This window comes from Ursus americanus, chromosome 14 (assembly GCF_024610735.1).
Source record: "Ursus americanus isolate L20-20 chromosome 14, mUrsAme1.1.p, whole genome shotgun sequence".
In the NCBI taxonomy this organism is placed as follows: domain Eukaryota; kingdom Metazoa; phylum Chordata; class Mammalia; order Carnivora; family Ursidae; genus Ursus; species Ursus americanus.
In genome coordinates, this window is record NC_142140.1 from 32,015,199 (window position 1) to 32,034,874 (window position 19,676).

Sequence of the window (19,676 nt, forward strand, 5' to 3'; positions counted from 1 at the left end):
GACAGTATTTGTCTTTCTCTGTCTTACTTCCTATAGCACAATGCTCCTAAGGTCCATCTGTGCTCTCACAAATAACAAGATTTCCTTCAATTGATGGCTGAATTATATGCAAATATATGTTTACATATTATATGTATGTGTATACACACACACGCACACATGCACGCACACACACATGCACATATATACACACCCCACATCATCCATTCATCCATCAATAGACACTTAGGTTGTTTCCACATCTCGGCTGTTGTGAATAATGCTGCAATGAACATGGAGGTGCATGTATCTTTTTGAGTTAGTGGGCTTTCTTTTGTTTCGGATAAATACCCAGGAGTGAAATTGCTGGATGCTATAGTAGTTCTATTTTTAACTATTTTAGGAACCTCCATACTGTTTTCCACAGCAGTCGTACCAATTTAAGTCCTACCAACAGTGCATGAGGGCTGCCTCTTCTCCACATCCTTACCAACATTCATTATTTCTTATCTTTTTGATACTAGCCATTGTAACGGATATAGGGTGATATCTCCTTGTGGTTTTGATTTGCATTTCCCTGATGATGAGTGATGTGTGAGCATGTTTTCATGCACCTGTTGGCCATCTGCAGAAAAGATGTCTTAAGATCCTTTGCCCATTTTTTAATCAGATTGTTTGGACTTTCGCGATTGAGTTGCAGGAGTTATTTATGTATTTTGGATATTAACCTCTTATCAGAGACAAGATTTGCAAATATCTTCTCCCATTCAGTAGGTGATTTTTTTTTTCATTTTGTTGATGGTTTCCTTTGCTGTGCAGAAGCTTTTTACTTTAATGAAGTCCTACTTATTTTTGGGTTTGTTGCCTTCCAACTGCACACTTTTAAATGTGTCCTTTGTTGTATGTTGATTATATGCCAATAGAGTGATTTTAAAGTGCTTCTGAGCTTGTATGTTCAGGCGCCTGGGAAACTGAGACAGGAAGCACCATACCACAAAATGGACAGACTTGATTTAGGCCATAATGCAAAGGTGTTCTTAGAATGCAACTCCCTTAACACTCATTCCACTGTGAACCATCACTTATCTGAGACTTTCACCCACTTTTAAGGACAATGCAAATATTTCAGCAGTCCCCTGAGGTATCTCCTTGAGAAATAACTCCTTCTCTTAGACAAAAAGCCATTGACGGGAAGCTCCCAGAGGCAGATGTCTGAAGCTCTCTCTCTCTCTGCCTTTGAGAAACCCAAGCCTGCCATGTTCACAAGCAACAGGAGAGGCCTTACGTTCTAAGGTTATGAGCTCAGGAGTTTCAACACATACTGGGGGAGTGAGAGGGAGAAATCCTGCTAAGCGTGAATGTCTTCTGTCTTAATATCATCCCGACATCTTGAGGACAATCTGTTTTCTTTCTTACAAGCTGGGCCCAAGCTTGTCGTTCAAACAAACAAACCAACAAAATAGTAAAAGTAGGATACTTTTTCCCCCTTCCCTTGGTCAAGTTCATTAATGCGTTGTACCAGCATTAAAATGAGACACTTTTTGTAAGGGACATATTTCCGACAAATACACACAAAAAGGGAGGACAGAAAGAATAGTATAATATAAGCACCATGCGACTGAAGAAATAGAATCTTACAAATGTTGAAAGACCCTGCACCCCCCTTCATGGCTGCACCCCCCCCATAGGCAACCACTATCCAAAGTTTGGGGATGGTCATTTCAATGAACATATGTGTATTTCTATTACATATGTAAAACTTTACATATAAACAGTATCACAGCATAGGTATCTTTTTGCAATTTGCTTTTTCTGCTCAACAATTGTTTGCAAAACTGACCCTGGGTGGTTTACTTGGTAATGTCGCTGTTGCCTACGTCCATCCTTTTCTTGGCCCACTTCTGATTCCAGCCACAGTTACGGCCAGCAGTTCCGTGCCACTTCAAATCCTTCTCTGGGGACCACCTACCAACCCAAGCACACATCTTTTCTTTTCCCTTTTTGTCCCAGCAGAGCCAACATGCATGGGCATCCAGCCTGGAAGTTTTAAGAATGAATGTCTCCATCACCGAGGAGCAGGAGCTAGAGGACCTCCAGCTTCCTGTCTTTCTCCAGGCGGACGGTTCGAGAGGCACTCTGTATGTTTCTCAGGAAGCCCTACAGAACTGAGCCCCTGCTGCCCACAGCAGTGACCTTGATAACTCACCCAACTACTGGTTTCTCCTCCTTCCCTGTCTCACTCACTGTTCTTTCTTGCTTCCTGCGATCACCTCCCCTAAAAAAGGCATCTCCATGTGGGTGCAGGTCCTTGGGTCCAGCCCACTCTCAGAAGAACTCAAACTAAGCAGAGTTCCAGTTTATTCGTTATTGCTCTGTATATTCCATTTTTATTGGCACAATTTATTTTAAAAGAATGTGCTCTTTATGATGGAGTATTATGAGAAATCAAGGTTTTTTTTCCCAAAGATTTTATTTATTTATTTGACAGAGAGAGAGACAGCCAGCAAGAGAGGGAAAACAAGCAGGGGGAGTGGGAGAGGAAGAAGCAGGCTCCCAGCGGAGCAGGGAGCCCGATGCAGGGCTCCATCCCAGGACTCTGGGATCACTCTCTGAGCCAAAGGCAGACGCTTAACGACTGAGCCACCCAGGCACCCCAGAAATCAAGTTTTTAAGCAATACTTAATGACAGAAATTATCCTCAAATGACTGCGTACAGTCTAGCTCTTGAGTTACTGATAATGCATTGATACACACGTGTAGAGAAAACTGAAAAGGGAGGCTAACAATTCCTTCATTTTCTCTGGACAGTGAGATTAGAAGCAATGTTTCCTCTTTTACTACTTGTATGCAATTTTCCTACTTCTCTGTAAAAACATGAACCACTCCTAATGAGGAAAAAACAATAAAGGCTATATAAATGATACTCAGTTGACATCAGTAGGATTCCTACAATGACTCAGCTTGGAGAAGGAGGTCTCATGGCAGAAGGAGGCAGGAGGGATCCAGGGGCAAGAAGAGGGTGTGGGCATGGCCCGTGGGTATAGAAGAGAGGGGCTGAGGAGGTAGAGAGATGGACAAAGAACAACAGGTCCACCCAGCATCCAGCCCCCTTGGCCCTTTCTAGAAGAGTCCTGAGAGGAGTCTGGATCCGCCTCTCCCAACAAGACCCCGGAGGCCTCCAGGGAAGTGACTCCACCCCCAGCTCCAGGGAAGGCCTCACTGGCCTGAGGGTAATTCATCCCCCTCGCCAGGTACTGGTTCAGAAATCACCATATGGTCCAGTTTAGGCTAATGAGACGTAAGAAGAGGTTGCCAGCTTCTGGAGAAGCTGTTCTTGGCTTAAAAGGAACCCCCAGAAACTATCCCTCAACCTCGCAGGAACTCTCTGCTACGGGAAACCACAGGGGGATCAGCCTCAGGACTACCGAAACCAAGACAGCAGAGACGTAACGAGCCTGGATCCTTGACGACGAGCTGCTGGGTCCCCCAAACTCATCACCCACTCTGTCTGCGCTTGCTGACAGGCGCCAATCAATCTCCTCATATGCGAGCCGCAGTTAGGTCCCACTCCTGCAGCTGAAAGGAGTCTCATGACCCCACCTGCCCCCTTGAAGGCTCATCTTGCTGTCCATTTCATCCTCATTTAACCGATCCACGGTGTCGTAGGGGTCATGGCGCCCTTTGTCCCAAACCTCAGATCTCTTCTGAATGTCCTGATGCCAATCGGCATGATCTAACCAAACCCCAAATCTGACATCCCCTTCACCTCACTCACTACCAGCCTAGAGTAGTAAATACCTGAGCCTTTCAATCAGGGAAGTGGGGGATTATCTGTTAGCGCTTCCTAAATACTTCCCATGTGGCAAGTACTTCACAAAATTTAGCTCATTAAATCTTCACACCCACTCTTTCAGGAAGAAACTATGATTATCCCCACTTTACAGGTGAGAACACTGAGCACTAAAGCTCCAGGAAAGTCCTGTAACTCAATCCTAGGTCACACAGGAAGTCCCAGATTCAACCCCAGAGCTGCCAACACTCCAGTCCTCATTTTCAACTTTTTTTGAAGATTTTATTTATTTATTTATTTGTTTGTTTTTATTTATTTATTTATTTATTTATTTATTTAGGAGAGAGAGCACATGGGGAGAGACAGAGAGAGGTAGACTCCCAGCACAGCAGGGAGCCCAGTGCGGGGCTCTATCCCAGGACCCTGAGATCAGGACTCAAGCCAAAGGCAGACACTTAATCAACTGAGACACCCAGGAGCCAGGAGCCCCCCATTCTCACTTTTAACCACAACTTCCCTCCTCCCAGAAACCCAAGAGAAGCAGGTGTTGCCCTTGGCTGGCAGATGGACAGAAAAATCAGACTCAGGGGCGCCTGGGTGGCGCAGTCGTTAAGCGTCTGCCTTCGGCTCAGGGTGTGATCCCGGCGTTCTGGGATCGAGTCCCACATCAGGCTCTTCTGCTGGGAGCCTGCTTCTTCCTCTCCCACTCCCCCTGCTTGTGTTCCCTCTCTCGCTAGCTGTCTCTCTCTCTGTCAAATAAATAAATAAAATCTTTAAAAAAAAAAATCAGGGGCGCCTGGGTGGCACAGCGGTTAAGTATCTGCCTTTGGCTCAGGGCATGATCCCAGGGTCCTGGGATCGAGCCCCACGTCGGGCTCTTCTGCTATGAGCCTGCTTCTTCCTCTCCCACTCCCCCTGCTTGTGTTCCCTCTCTCGCTGGCTGTCTCTATCTCTGTCGAATGAATAAATAAAATCTTAAAAAAAAAAAATAACATAAATAAAATTAAAAAAAAAAATCAGACTCAGCCTCAACTCCACTACCTCAAAAAATACCATTCATTCCTGGACACTAGCTGGAGGCACTGCAAAGGTCCAATCTTGGGGTATATCTTGCTTGCAGAAACTACAGGACATGCTAATCTGAGGGGGGAAAATCATGTTGTAAAGAGCATATCAGGACATCTTGTTTTTAGCTATTTACAGTGGACATGGATCATTCTCTTAGGGCACCTGGGTGGCTGAGCTGTTTAAGCATCTGCCTTCAGCTCAGGTCATGATCTCAGGGTCCCCTTAGACCGTAAGCCCCCCGAGACAGGTGACCTGTCTCCCCTCTGTCCTCCTAGCACTAGCCCAGTCCTGGCACAGATCCTGGCACACGATGAACGCTCTGCAAGTATTCATCAAAGCATCCACCCGATACTGCTCAGAGCTATCGGTGACCCCGTATCAGTCCCTTTGCATCACTGAGACATTACTCTCTTTCCAATTCTTGCTCGGTCCTTCTGGCTAGATCAGGGGGAAAGGCTCAGTGTGGTGCTAGGTTACTCTGAACACCTATCGCTGGCTAATTCTCCTTTTTAACCCAAAGAGTAGGCCCCCCACTGACAGCAGGCAAGGATGCTAGCTGGAATTTAATAACACTGCCTTGGATTTATTTATGGTTACCCCCAATTTACCTAGTGACACTGCTTTTTTGTTATGACAGTGACACAAGTCTCCTTTTCAAATGCATTTGTTTTAAAAGTGACTCAACTACGGGGGCGGGGCGGGGGGGAGTAATGTTAAGCAAAAACGAAATAGAGGCAGCCATGGGATATAGCAAAAATAATACAAGTGACTCCTTTACGAATGACTGAAGTTTGGGAAACACAGACCTGGGCCAGTTCTCCCCTTTCACAGATGGGAAAACCGGCTGAGAGAGGGAGGCAGGGCCTCTCCATGGCCCCAGCGATGATGAAACAGGCCCAGGTCTGCCTGGGACCCACGATCTTGCCAAATCCAGCTTGTTCTGGGCCTTTCCCAGGACCAAAAAGTGATGAACACCTGTTGATCTTATTGATAACGCCTGATGGTCAAACTTCAATAGCTGGCAAAACAAAAGCCATTGTGCAAGTGTTTAAATTTTTGCCCTGTCACATGGAAACAGTGCCCAGGCTGACTAATTTCTTCCCGTCATTAAAACGCAAAGATCGGCATTAGTCATCACTCAAGTATAACCCCCACAAATTCTACCTCTGGGAAAGGTGTTGGGTGTTCCCTGCCCCCAAGAGAGACAACCAAAAAATGACACTCCCCTCAAAGCGACCCACATCAGAAATCTGGCCCAACCAGGGAAACAGCAGGCAGCCTACACTCAAGGAGCAACAGAAGGACGCAGGTAGTTACACAAGACACACACAGATCCCCTGGGCCTGGCAGGACTAAGACTAGTGAACCCCTGAAAAGAACTGGGAATGATAGAAAGCGATGCCCCCCCCCACACACACACCCTTCTAGACTTAGGAGCCACAGAATCTGCTACTGTCAATCTCTTCCAGTCACCCAACAACCCTGACACTGTTTGTACAGGGTGTGACCCCAGGATTCCAGTTTCCAAGCACTACTGTAAAAATATTGCCACTAGCTCCATGGCATGAGTTTGGGCAGTTCTGGGTTTAAGACCACACCCAGGGCAGCAAAAATCTTGGCAGGAAGCCCCACCATGATCCCAGGTATCAAGGGGCCAGGATTAGAAGGAAGAGAAAACAGTGCCCAGGGCCAAGGCAGAGGCAGACCTGGCTGGAGGAGGGCAGTTGGTACACTCCCCTTTGTTCCAGATTGAAAGTACACAAGGCAGTGAGCACAGTCTCATCTCCAGCACGGCTGCTCCTTCTTCGTCCTCAACTGAGCCCTGAAAGGGGTGAGTGGGAGGTGTGGGGCTTTACAGTAAAAATGCTGATGATGGCATCACAAGAGCAGCAGCTGTCCATTACTGGTCACTGCCCGTGACCAGGAGCTGAGCTGAGGGCTTTAGATACACATTCTCTTTATACCTTAGAACTCAATGAGGCAGAGCATTTTATTTTTAAAAATATTTTATTTATTTATTTGATAGAGAGTGAGCACAAGCAGGCGGAGCGGGAGAGGGGGAAGCGGGCTTCCCGCTGAGCAGGGAACATGATGCAGGACTTGATCCCAGGACCCTGGGATCATGACCTGAGCCAAAGGAAGACCTTTAACCGACTGAGCCACCCAGGCGCCCCTAGACAGAGCATTGTATTATCACATTCTGCATATAGAAGACAGGCTCCTAAGGCGAAACAGCTTGCAGGGGTCAGCCAGGTCTCAAGGGTCAGAGCCAAGGCTCAGACCTACCAGCAAGTACATCGCCTGGATGGCGTCATAGCGGCTTCCGTAAGAGCAAAACCAGGAAAGAAAGGGGAGTGAATCGAAGAGACAAGGATTAAAGAAAAAAACAAAAGGCAAAAAAGCTGGTCAAAACAACAGCTCCATCAGCCAAACAGGACAAAAGGGAAAGTGGGGGAAAACGTCAAGAAGAGTTGGCACCTGTTTTCTATCCTTAAAGGAAGCTTGGCTGGAAGATCGGGAAGTGCCTCTAGTCTGCGGTTCCTGCCAGCAGTTACTCAAACACCCAGGTCACCTCTTCTAAAAGCAGCCCACTAGGTATGAGGTACCTTTGACCAATTTCTGGGAGTATTCCCACCCACCTCTCCACTTCCAAGATAATCAGGTCACTTCTTCCTTCAGTCTGAGGGGGCCACCACAGGTCCAGGAAGGAGGAGGGAGAAGGGGGAGGAGGAGGGCAAAGACCACCATTCATGGGGCACGTATTATCTGCCATGTGCTTTGTAAGGATTGTGTCGTTGAATCTTCAACAACGGCAGCAGTTGGGGCACTATGATAGCCTGGGCCACTGAACCTCGGGGCGGGGGGGGGGGGGGTCAAGCGACTTGTCTTGAGTCTCGCAGCCAGGAAGTGGCAGGGTCTAACTGACCCATAGTCTCAAGCACACTTAGAAACATAGTTCAGTCCGTAACTGGAAGTGGTTTCATTCCCTCTCCTTTGCTTCAAACAAGGTAAAACAGGTGATTCCATGGACCTGGTGTCCAGAGGGCTGCTGAGAAAATGTTTCAGAAACACCAATACCATGACGACCATAGGGCTGCATATAATATTCAGATCTCTAAAAGTTCCCAGATGGGCAAGGGTGAACCAAGCTGCCAACTACACTCTGTTAGGCTCATACTGGAGATACTGAAATTGTTAATGGAGCTGAACAACTAAAAAGTAGATGCATTTCCACGCTGGGCTTCACCATGAGACAAGGGCATAATAGTTACCAAACCTAATAACTATTATTAAGAGACCCTGGCAGTCCCAATAAAAGTTGGTCCTAAAAACTTTTAAGAGACAGAAAGTAGCTGGAACACCCCCACTCTGTGGTTGACCATAACATATTTCTAGACCAAGGGAGACTTGCAAACCATGAGCCTCAACCAAGACCTCCAATTTTATTGCTGGCCCTGGCTCTGCAGTAACTCAACGATGAATCTTGTTACAACCATCAGCATGATCCAAAGGACCTCACAAAACGTTCCCAGCCCGGGCTCTTTCCTCCTGAGAAAGCGCGATCCCTTTCCCCCATTCTGATCAAAAGGCAGCTTTTACGCAAAACTCTCTGAAAGTAGAAAAAGATTTGTTAAGATTCTCCACAGGTGATGTGGGGTTTGTTTTCCTTTATATTTCTCTATGTTCTTGCAATTTCCTTACAATAACTACAAACACAACTTTTTAATATAGAAAAAAAATACTTAGAAGTGAATTTTGAAGACCATACTGATGGCTTTCCCTTGAGGAAAGGAAATACTCAGTGGCTGATCTGGGATGTGCCTCAGTTTCCTCACTGTATAACGGGGATTACAACATTAACTACATCCCAGGGTTGCAATTAGGCTTCATTTAGCTATTACTGAAAAGCATCTTTTTTTTTTTTAAGATTTTATTTTTATTTATTTTTGACAGAGAGAGAGACAGCCAGCGAGAGAGGGAACACAAGCAGGGGGAGTGGGAGAGGAAGAAGCAGGCTCACAGAGGAGGAGCCTGATGTGGGGCTCGCGGTAACGCCGGGATCACGCCCTGAGCCGAAGGCAGACGCTTAACCGCTGTGCCACCCAGGTGCCCCTACTGAAAAGCATCTATCACAACTTTCTGGTACTGGTAGGTACTCTATATTCGCTATTATTAATAAAACTAGTACTGTGATTATAGTGACTCTCAGTGGTTTCCATTTATATTTGTTTTCTGAGCCTCACATGGCCACTTGGAAAAGGCCTTATTAAGTCTCACAGTTGAGGCAAATCATAGATGTTCAGAGAATGACAATGAAGTGCTGAATGCTTTATGTTCAGCATCACTGTCCCCAAAATGAGGTGTTCTACTGGGACCCCAGGCCCAGAGGTCCACTACACAAATTCGTGTTCCACTACTGGATGTAAAGGACTCCTACTTTGCATTTTCTGAAAGCAAATATATTGCAGACAAATGAACGTTATCAGACTTATTATTCAAGCTACATATGCTAGAGGCTGTGAATTTATTCAAGAACTTATTATATTCCTAGTAGGTGCCAAGCCGAGAGCCACAGGGGTGAACAAGACATTCAACACCTACCCCTAGAGCAGAGGTGATCCAGTGGGAGAGGGAAACAGGAGAGTCAGGAGACCTATGGAGCTCAGGAAGCTATGAAATGAAATGGCACAGGGCGGGAGGGGAGCCGTGGGTGTCGGGGACAGGGCCTCGTGCCCTCCAACCTCAGGGATGACTTCCCATGGGTGTCAAACAAGAGTGCCAAGAAAAAGGGACGGGAGAGGTAATTATGGTAAGAGATGCATGCCTGACAGGAAGCGTAATGTGACACCTGGATGGTTTCCTGTAAGGGACTCCCCAGGTGCCAGTTTGCCTCCTTTGGTGCAGACAAGGAATGTGACGAGCCACTGCCCAGGGGCTTGCCGGCCAAAATCCCTAAGGCTCCTGCTCTCAGCATACTTTCTGGGTTCTGCCCCTGGATGGCTGCAAGCTCCACTGAGAGGCCCCCTGTCCCCCCAGGAGCACGCCCTTGGTCTTCCAGCCTCTGCCTCTTCTGACAAGGAATCTTATATACAGAACCCAGAACTCTGCTCAGTTAATAGAACGGCCAAGTCACAAAGGCCTTCTGGCCTGAGCCTAAAGACCCCAGCAGCACCTTTGGTCCCCTGGAGGGTGGCGCCTAGTCCCCCCACCTCTGGCCTGCTTTATCCTACTGAGGGAACAAAATCACTTTGTTCTTGAGAAGAAGCCCCAGGCCCAGCCATGCTCCCACCAGACCGCAGAATGCCACATTAAGTCTTGTTTCCCTGGAGTATCTGAGAAATCACTTCAGGGAGGTACAGGGAAATCAGGGTGATTCACACAAACAGTGCGGTACCAGCATGATAAGAACTTGATTATTTTCTTGGGGGTTGCAGGGGAGATGGAGGAACTGATTTTAGCCACTGAGAATCTTTTCAGACCCCAGCCTCCGCGGGAGGCCTGCCTCTGCCTCGGTCACAAGCAGCAGGAGGCCAAAAGTACCACCATTCTTGTTTGTAGAAGGAAAGCCGACTGCTGCTTGCCTTTTTTAATCTTAAAATCTGAATTTATGGGCCGCAGCAAATTTACATATCCCTGCCACAGATCCCCACCCACTTCCCTATAGCTCAAAAGCCAAAATTCCACACTGTGTTCTCGTTATATCTAAACGGAAATTCCAGAGAAGTTGTCTGGCATGGCAAAAGCTGACCAGCCTTATGAAAATACCCAGAAAGGTGACCCATTTAGTCAAAAGAGCTTTCAGATCTCCATGAGAAAAGGAATTCATGCCAGCATAAAGGGCCTTCAGAGAGGGAGAACAGGAGTGTTGTGTTAACGCCCAGATCTTGCAACAAACCAGCCCAGCGGATTTCTGGGGAGGCTGAGCACCGAGTAGGCCAGCCAGGAGGGCTGCCGGAGATGCCCTTGGGGACGCAAGTTCAGCTCTGCAGCAGCTTGGCAAAGCCACGCTACCCAGCAAGGGGCCTACCCACAAGGCTCCCCGCGGAGGAGCCGGGAGCTGCTGGCTGGGAGTGGGGGCAGGCAGCTGCTCGAGCCAGGGCAGCCAGACTGATAAAAGGCCAAATGCCAGTCAGGAAAGAGGTTCGGCTCAGCAGCAAACACAATCCCACATGCCCTCCCGCCAGTTAATGTTTAAAGGTAGCAGAAGGAAAGGATGAGGCGTGAGGTCATTTCTGAGAGTGCACAACTGGGCCAACAGTGACTGTGACCAAGGATCTCCCAGCAAGGCTGCGTTTCAACAAACGGTGTGCACCATGAGCCCCACAGGACTGCAACTAGGGGCACCCCCTCCCGACCTCTGGCTTCTAGGCCCCACTAAGAAAGCCCTGCCTGGCTGCCCAAAGCAGCCTTCAGCTGGTCCCCACTGTCCGAACACTGCCGCTGGAAACCAAAAAAAGGCAGGGAAAGAACTAGAGATGCCCCCCAGAACTGAAGAGGAGGCCCCAATTAAAGTTCAACAGTGCTGGAAGAGGCAAGGCCAATGAGCGAAGAAAAGTTTTGTTTTATAGAACATTTCAATTGCACATTCACCAAGGTCAAGTGAGTCAAGTTGCAAGCAAAATAGAAATGAACAGAACAAAGGCTGCAGAAAGTCTCTCACTATAGTCTATTTTACTTTTAAGTGTGAAATCAAACTTAGAGATTAAAAAAAATACTTGATAGTTTGATGCAGACAAGCATCGTGCCCGGGAGGCTGATTTGGGCTTCAGTTTTCTCATCTGTAAAATGGAAATAAATACAAAGCCACTCACTTCGTGGGGTTCAGAATGAAGATGAGAAGCGATAAAGGAACTCAAGACAATGTCTAACGGAGGGCAGGCACAGGAACGCGCTAGACATTCTGTTCGAGGATGCGTGTGCGCACCTCAACATTCAGTACACAAATGTCTCATCAGTGTGGATCCTCGGAAAAGCCAAGGGATATGCAGGAGGAGGACACGTGTCCTCCTCACTAAGCCATCTACCTAGGCCAGGTTGTGCTGCTGAGGGAAAGGAGGAAGTCAGATGCTCTGTCAGAATAATTCAGACCCAGAACCAGTCTTGACAAAGTGAAAAACCAAACTGCTTCTTTGCTTCTAGTATAAGAAAATCTTAACCAAGGACATTCTACTGCACAGCGACTGGTCAAAGGGGGCTCAGGGAAGTTAAAAGTTTTTTGGCATGTTTTGTAACCAGACAATGGGTGTAATAAAACCCCATCGAATTTTCTTTTCTTTTTTTTTTTTTTTTTTGAGAACTGAACAGTTTGCACAAGTGTTACAGCAACTATCTACAACGTATCAGACGAATGCTTTTAAAGCAAGTGCTGTAAGGCTCTTAGAAGAAAGGCAGCACTGGACGTATAGCTCAATATGATTTTGAAAACGAGAAATCACGATACTAAGTGGGCAGAATTAAAATACCCAATAGTTCCACCCTTTATACCGTGTATAACTACTTCACGCGTTGCTTTATCACTTTAGTATAAAGAGGACCATTTGGTTTTCTAATCATCTTTCCCAAAAAACTCTCCCTAGAACATGGACTCAATTTCCCAAGAAAAGCGAGCAAGGCACTTAAAAGCTGCAAGGCCACTTTGCAAGCCCCAGCAGAGGAAAGTGCTGTTGTTTATTATACAGTAACCCGAGCCAATCTGGTGATTATTGAGCATGTTTAATGGATAACTAGATTTACAGCAGTAATGTAAGGTGGCTTCTAGTAGAATGTCATGAAAGGCAATTTTCGTCATTGTAAGAGCAGGAAATAGCACGCATTTAGACTGAAATGGCTCGTTCCAGTGGGTTTATTCATTTGGTTCAACTTCTTGGGGGAAGGGGCTAGAATTATAGACCCCCCTCCTTAACTGAGGATAACTAAAGATCAAAACGAAATGCAGAACAGCAACAAGAAGGGGGTGGGGGGGATGAAATGTGGAAAGAGGCCCTCGGGGGGCCTCCAAATAGGGCCTCCACAAAAGCACCCAAGACAATCCATTCGAGCACAGGAAAAACCAGATCTTATATTTGGATTTGTCCTCTAAAAAGAAACTAAGCTTTATGGTAATGTATGTATATAGCTTATGAATTTGCATATATGAGAAAGGGGCACATTAAAATTGTTTTGCTGATAGGAATGACTGCAGTCACAGTCAAGAGAGCCCCAGATTAGATGATCTGTTTCAGCTGGGTTCACCTACCCCACGCCAAGCACCCTCGAGGAAGATGCCCGGCTGGCAGCCTCCAGCCTCAGAAGGCCCTTTGTGAGACAGCCCCTGCCTACCTCTGTGCCACCCACCCCTCTGACCTCCACCAGACAAGCTCTTCGGCTGTGCCTCACTTGGCTCATTGTCTGTTCACCTGCCTAATTCTAGTCAGGCTTTAGGTCCCAGTTTAATGGCCCCTTCCTCCAGGGAGTCCTCCAGACTACCCACCCCAGCCTGAGGGAAGGCATCCTCCCCCTCCCACCCCCCAGAAAGCTTGCCATCTTGATAATCACTACCCACAGCATGGCAAGCACCACTGACAGCAGCAACTGGGAGCAGGCTGGAAGTAAGGAACTCAGCCTTCACACCTGACCTGCTGAAGAAGACCGACATTTTTAACAAAGTCCCCAGGAGATCTGTGTGTGCCTGAAGGTTTGAGAAGGGCACTCTCTCATTACTCTCTCCTCTGCACTGAGCAGTGTACAAGGCAAGCTAGGGACCTGACTCTCCTTATTCCTGTGGCCCTAGCACCGGGCCTGGCTCACAGCTGGTCTTTCCTATATTTCCTGAATGAGGAAGGGAGGAAAGAAAGGATCTTAAGAGGCATCTTAGTTAGAGGTTCCACGCTGGGGGGAAGGGACTATCTAACACACCAGATGACAGCAGCAGGACTGGCCAGGGAGTAGATGGAAAACGAGACAAAATCCCAGACTTGGGTTCAGAAGCACATTAATATTAATAATGATAATGCCAGCATTGTGCTATAAACATATAACGCTCTCAGCAACTAAGATAGGAACTATTACTCTCCATTTTACAGATGGGGGAAATTGAGGCTCACAAAGGTGAAAGCAGTGGAACCAGATTTGCACAGCTGTTAGGGAGAGAGTGGGGCTTAGCATCCTGGCCGTCTAGCTTCCGGCCCACAGAGACACCATCCACCTGGACCTAGCATAACCTAGTATGTGCTGACCCGGAGGCCGTTTATAGAGAAAGCAGGGTGACGTGGTGCCCAGGCCACGAAGCCACGGCAAGCAGGACCCAAAGAGCCTGAGCCATCCTCAACTACCCTGTGCCTCCGCCTCACAGTACAGAACCAGGATCCGGACAAGGAGGGAAGGGGGAGTGCCCAGGAGACATAATTTGGTTCCAAATCAAAGCCCTCCTTCAGCACAGACTCTCCAAGAATGAAGGCAGCTGCTGACTGGCACGGCCGCTGCTGGAGGAGCGCCGCAGAGCCCAACTGCCATCTGGAAGTGATTTGGCCCAGAGATTCCTGAACGGGGTGGAAGGCTGGAAGGACCAGCCACCCCATGCTCCAGGCTAGGTCTCAGAAACAAAGCCGGTATGAATGGGCCCCAGAGGCAGCCGTCACATAACCAGGGGTCCTCCCCTTCCAAGGAGGCCAGGCCACAGCCCTATTGTAGCAAAGCAGCAGTAACACGAGCCAACCAGGCTGATCTCCCCAGGGCGGCACCGATTTTAAATGTCCTTTCGGCGTGCAAACCCTCCAGCGATGACTTTTGAGAACACTATTGGACAGAACCATATTTATTTCGCAAACACTCACATAGCACTTACTATGTGCCACAAACTTTTCCAGACATTTTTTAAAATATTCACTCGTTTAATTTGTATAACAACCTTTGAAAGGAGGTAGTTACCACCCCCATTTTAGTGATAAGGAAACCAAGGCGCCCAAGTTTCTTAATAGCTACTCAGTGGCAAGTGGGGTTTGAACCAAGAATCTTGGCTCTGAACGACTCCAAGAGCCACATCTCATTCTGTGTTACTTTGTTGCAAACGGTCCAGCCCTTGTTGATTCTGACGCGCAGGCTACTCGGCTACTTTTATAAAACCTTCTCTACTACCTTTGCCTAAAAGACACACTGGCGTTTGCTAGGTAGTTCAGGAAAGAACAGGATTTAAGATTACTGTATTTGTGTGTGATTTTGGTGGGGGCGGGGCAACAGGAAGGAAAAGGGGCCCAGTGCCGGTGACCCACCACCCTGGAAACCCTGCCCAGTGACCCAAGGTCTTGGGAACACACACCCGCCTGCTCTGGGGCACTAGCCTGGCACAGCCACCTGAAGTCAACATTAGGGTCAGACCGCATCCTCAGGATCAAACCAGAACATACCACCCGAACTTCTAGACAGACTTGATTGTCATTCTTGGGCTGGGAGACCCCTTTTTCTCCAAGTTGGCCGAGCTGCCCTGTGTTTTTGGAAAAGGTTTTTGGAAAAACAAGTAAATAAAACTGCCGGCTCCTGGCCGGCAACTAGGATTCCATATGCCGGGGCCTTGCTATGAACTGCCCCAGGCAGAGTGAGAAACTGAAGAAACTCTTCACCGCTTGGATGCAGCCTAGAATGGGCCCACCTTACAACAAATCACAACGGTGAATACACAGCCAGAACGGCCTTTCAGTGAATTCTAGGGAGAAACGCCAGTCCTCTGGCAGCTTCCAACCATCTCATGTCTCAGAGCTGGGCGCCTGTACACACCTCTTAGGATTCCAGCAATGCACATTATTGGAAGTTATCCAAAGTCCACAAAACCCTGTATTCATTCAGATACCTTCCCAGATTATGGAGTAAAACACCATCCACTAAGTAGCAGGAAATACCACCTCCCCCCTACCCCCACCCGCCAAAAAAACCCAGCGAACACAGGGCAGCCGCTCCCTCAACAAGTTCACCTTGATGCAAGATGCAAACTGATTCTGCTCACCTCCTGACAGGACACTCATCTCAGAGGACCCTCATCCTGTCACTCACCTAAAGTCTTGAGATCCCTGCTTTGCTCAAAGTGTGGGTGTCCAGCTGCCACCCCAACATCCCAGACTTGCAAAACTGGGTGTTAACAGGGGTTCTCTGGTTAGGGGAGAGAGGCTGTGTTTTACTCATTTCTGACCCGGAAAAGCGGGTCAGTTAAGGGTCAATTTCACAACGGGACAGGCTGGGCCTCCAGTCACCACTTACCAGCTGGGTGACCTCTGCAAGTTACTTCACTCTTGTTTCCTCATCTTTCAGTGGACATCATAATACTAACAACAACCATAGAAATAACAGCAACCATTTTCTCAGCGCTGGGGTAGAACTAGGGCAAGCCCTTTACCCTCCTGGTGACTTAATGAAGCAGATCGTTCTGTAGACAAAGAAACCAAATCTTGAGGATTCAAGGTGGTCAACGGCATGATGAACAGAACACGCTGAACACCTCGTGTATGCCACCAACTGGAGCCAGAGCCTTGGTCAGCACAATGGAACACGGCATAAGCCGTGAATATTTGAACTGAAGTCTGAGCTGGATGGGACTTTTTTCTGAAGGGCCGTTACCCAGAACAGCCCCAGGAGCAGGGGGAAGAGGCCTCAGGCAACACCCCCACAGGAGTTCTGGCCCTTGGCAAGTAAGTCTCCCTCCAGGCTCCAGAGGCTGGAAAACCTGTATGCGGTGAGATCTTTCCGGAGAGCAACGAGGCAGCCAATGACAGGACTCATAAATGTGGCCACACTCTGACCCAAGAATGCCACGGAGAAAATAAAGGAGAAAATAAAACAATACAGCCTGTGGTGGGAAGAGGTCCACAACAAGAAGCTGCCAACAGCCCACGGGCCCACAACCAGAGACGGGGAGGCTAGCCCTGGAATGTCAGGACAATGGAAGACGCTATGGCCTGGGTGGGTTCAGGAATGAAAATCATGATGGTTGAGTAGAAAAATGGGACCAGACAAAGTCTAGAATGAGACCCCCAAGTTCAGGGCACTGATGGGAAACCACGCTGCAGGCAGCTACAGCCTCTGTAAACAGTTGATAAATTAGGCAGTCCAGGATTTTCTGGTACTGTGGTTTCATTTTTTTGTTTGTTTTGTTTTTTAAGGACATTTCATGTCATGTTTGGATACTCCCGGTTTACTTTAAGTTTCTTTGTTCACTTAATTAAATAAATACACATTTTTAAAACAAAGACGAAGTGATCCAAGTTGAGCTCAGCCAGGCCTTGAGATTCCTCAGCAGGAAAGCTGGTTTTGGAAAAGGGAAGAATTCCAGGATGATTCTGGGTGCTCCTTTCCAGAATCTCCAGTTGTAGGAGATGGCCCCCAAAAGAAGAGGCAAGCATGTTACACAGCTCTGCAGAGAAGCCACCCCTGATGGGGCTCTGACTGGGCGGTGACAGCTGCCTGGGCCCAGGAAGCAGGAAGCAGCCCTACCTGCCAGGACAGGTGTGGGGGAAGGGGAGGGAGAGGACAGAGGAGACTCAGCCTAGAGGGAACCCCTTTTACTCTGGAGAAAGTCCCAGCAGCCACACCCACCACCCTTTCTTCCTATCACAGAAGTCACCATAAGAACTGGTTTTCTCAGGAAGAGACCCCAGACCCAGGCCTGGGTCAGCTCGTCTGGGAAGATGCTCCGGGGCAGAACACACACACACACACACACACACACACACACACACACACGATGTAGGTGCACCCACTTTCTCTGCACACCCACGCCATGTACACACTACAAGCTCTATATGCTGTGTACACACACATACTCTACATACATACAAGTGCGCACACACACACACACACACATTATACACCCCTTGCCCATGCTGTCACAGCCCACACCCTCAGCAGCCTTGTGACCCTCCTGGAAACTTTCAATTAGCCCAGGTCATAGTGGGGACCCGACCCTCATTCTCTCTCCCAGCTCTGGGGAGAGGAACTCGACACCAACTCCCTCCCTCCTCTCAGGAAGACCCTGGTGTGGGGAAGGCAAGGGGAGGAAGGCAAAATCTCCTTTCATTGTACCCACTTCCTTCAATTCTCAGCTAGACCCTTCCTACTTCCATGACCTTGGGCACGTCCATTAACCCTCTGGACCCCCTTTGCCTGTAAAATAGGTCTAAGGACACCCCAACTGGCGGGATGTGCAAGGACTGGACTTGGAAGGCTGTTGGCACACAAGGCGCAGTAGTTTGGGCTCCCTACAAAACGGTAGTTACTATACCACCACCGCCCCTAAATGATCACTTCTGCTGCAGAGCGGGCTCACCCCGAGGCACCGGCCAGAGCTGAGCCGGGAGCAGAAGGAGCGAGGAGGACACACCCCCGCGGCTCCCCTTCCCACCTCGGGGCCCACACCCAAGCTAGAGACGGCAGGGGAGGGTACCAGGTCCCTGTCCCCACCTGGGCGGCGAGGCCCCAGGCTCGGAGAGCTGTCCCTGCCCAGGTCTCCCTGGGTCGCTGGGCGCATCGGCTTCGGCGCAAAGGGAAGAGCTCTTCGGGGAACATCCTACCAGGGACCCCACTTCCATGGACCGCGGACCAGAGGTTTCCAGCTCCCCGCAGGGACACCGGGTGCGGCGAAATGACACAGCCCCACCCCTCCCCATGCAGCCCCACCCCAAGCCCAGGACCCACAGCCCCCCAAGGACGCACGGCGAGGCGCAGGGCTGGGAGCTATCATGCGAAGTCCTAGCCCAGGGAAAAGCACCGAGAAGGGGGCCTAGGTCTCCGGCGTCCCCACCTCCCGGAGGACAACGCCCCCCACCTCAGCGCTCACACCCAGCTCTCAGCTCCTGGGCGCAGTAGGGGCGCGCGGCAGGGTGCCCTAGCCTTCCCCCCGCCCCCGGCGCAAGCGCGGGGACCGGAGGGTCCACCGCGGCGCCTGGCCGACCCAGGGCACTCACCGATGGACACGAGCTTGATGCTCTCACGGTCCAGAAACTCGAGCGCCACAGACACGTTCTCCAGCTGCATCTGGCGGAAGGTGGGCCGCTGGTGGTACTTGCGGTACATGCGCTTCTGGCTGAGCACCTCGAGCAGCGCGATGAGCCGCAACCCATCGCTCAGGTCGGTCTGCAGGTTCCCAATGCGTTTGTTCACGCACTTGAGGTGTTCGTTGCACCAACGCGTGAAGGTGTTCTGCTGGATCTTCTTCCACGGCGCGTCCTCCGCCAGGTCCTTCTCGGTTACCGGCATCCTGGCGGCGGGGAGAGCGCAATGCGCAGCGACTGCCGGGAACTGGTGCAGGGAGGCCCAAGGGCCCGGGGAGCGAGAACCAAAGCGGAGCGGGAGCGGGGCTCGAACTCGGTGCTACTGGAGCCGCGGCCCGAACTGCTCTGCGTCCGCCTGCCCCTAGCCGCGCGAGGCGTCTGGACCGGCGCCTGCGCACTGAGCCGACCCGCCCTCGAGGCCCCGCCCCGTCCCAGCCCTCCGGCCGGAGTTCCCGGGCCACGCTCGCCCCCTGCGGTCCCAAGCGTGCACTGCACCCCGCGGCCTCCAGGGCATCCCGGGACCCCGCGCTCTGAGTTCGCCACCTAAGCGAAAGGAAGCCAGTGGGGAGACTTTGGCTTAAGGAGAAGGCCCCCGGTACTGGTCCCGGTCCCGGAGTAAGGGACGTGCAGAGGTAGGACAGGATGGATGGGGGCGGGGGCGGCTTGGGTCATGGGGGAGGGATGGGGTAGAGGAGTACTTGATCCACCTATGGGTTCAATAAGAGTTTTTATTGAGCTCCGGCTGTGTACCTGACTTGGTGTTAGGCACTGGAGGACACCGTGAAGGAATGGACATTTTATTCTTCATATGAATTAAACTCATGTGA

The 19,676-nt window shown here is 49.6% G+C and overlaps 1 protein-coding gene across 4 annotated transcripts in view; it reads right to left on the bottom strand.

Moving 5' to 3' along the window:
* Positions 1 to 19,233, bottom strand: part of FLNB (filamin B) — a 139,338-nt gene extending 120,105 nt beyond the window's left edge. For all 4 annotated transcript variants that reach the window (XM_045807450.2, XM_045807449.2, XM_045807448.2 and 1 more), the window contains exon 1: positions 18,763 to 19,233. In XM_045807450.2, the coding sequence (XP_045663406.2) occupies positions 18,763 to 19,054 (292 nt within the window). In that variant the 5' untranslated portion in view covers positions 19,055 to 19,233. The remainder of the gene's footprint in view (positions 1 to 18,762) is intronic.
* Positions 19,234 to 19,676: the final 443 nt, after the last annotated feature.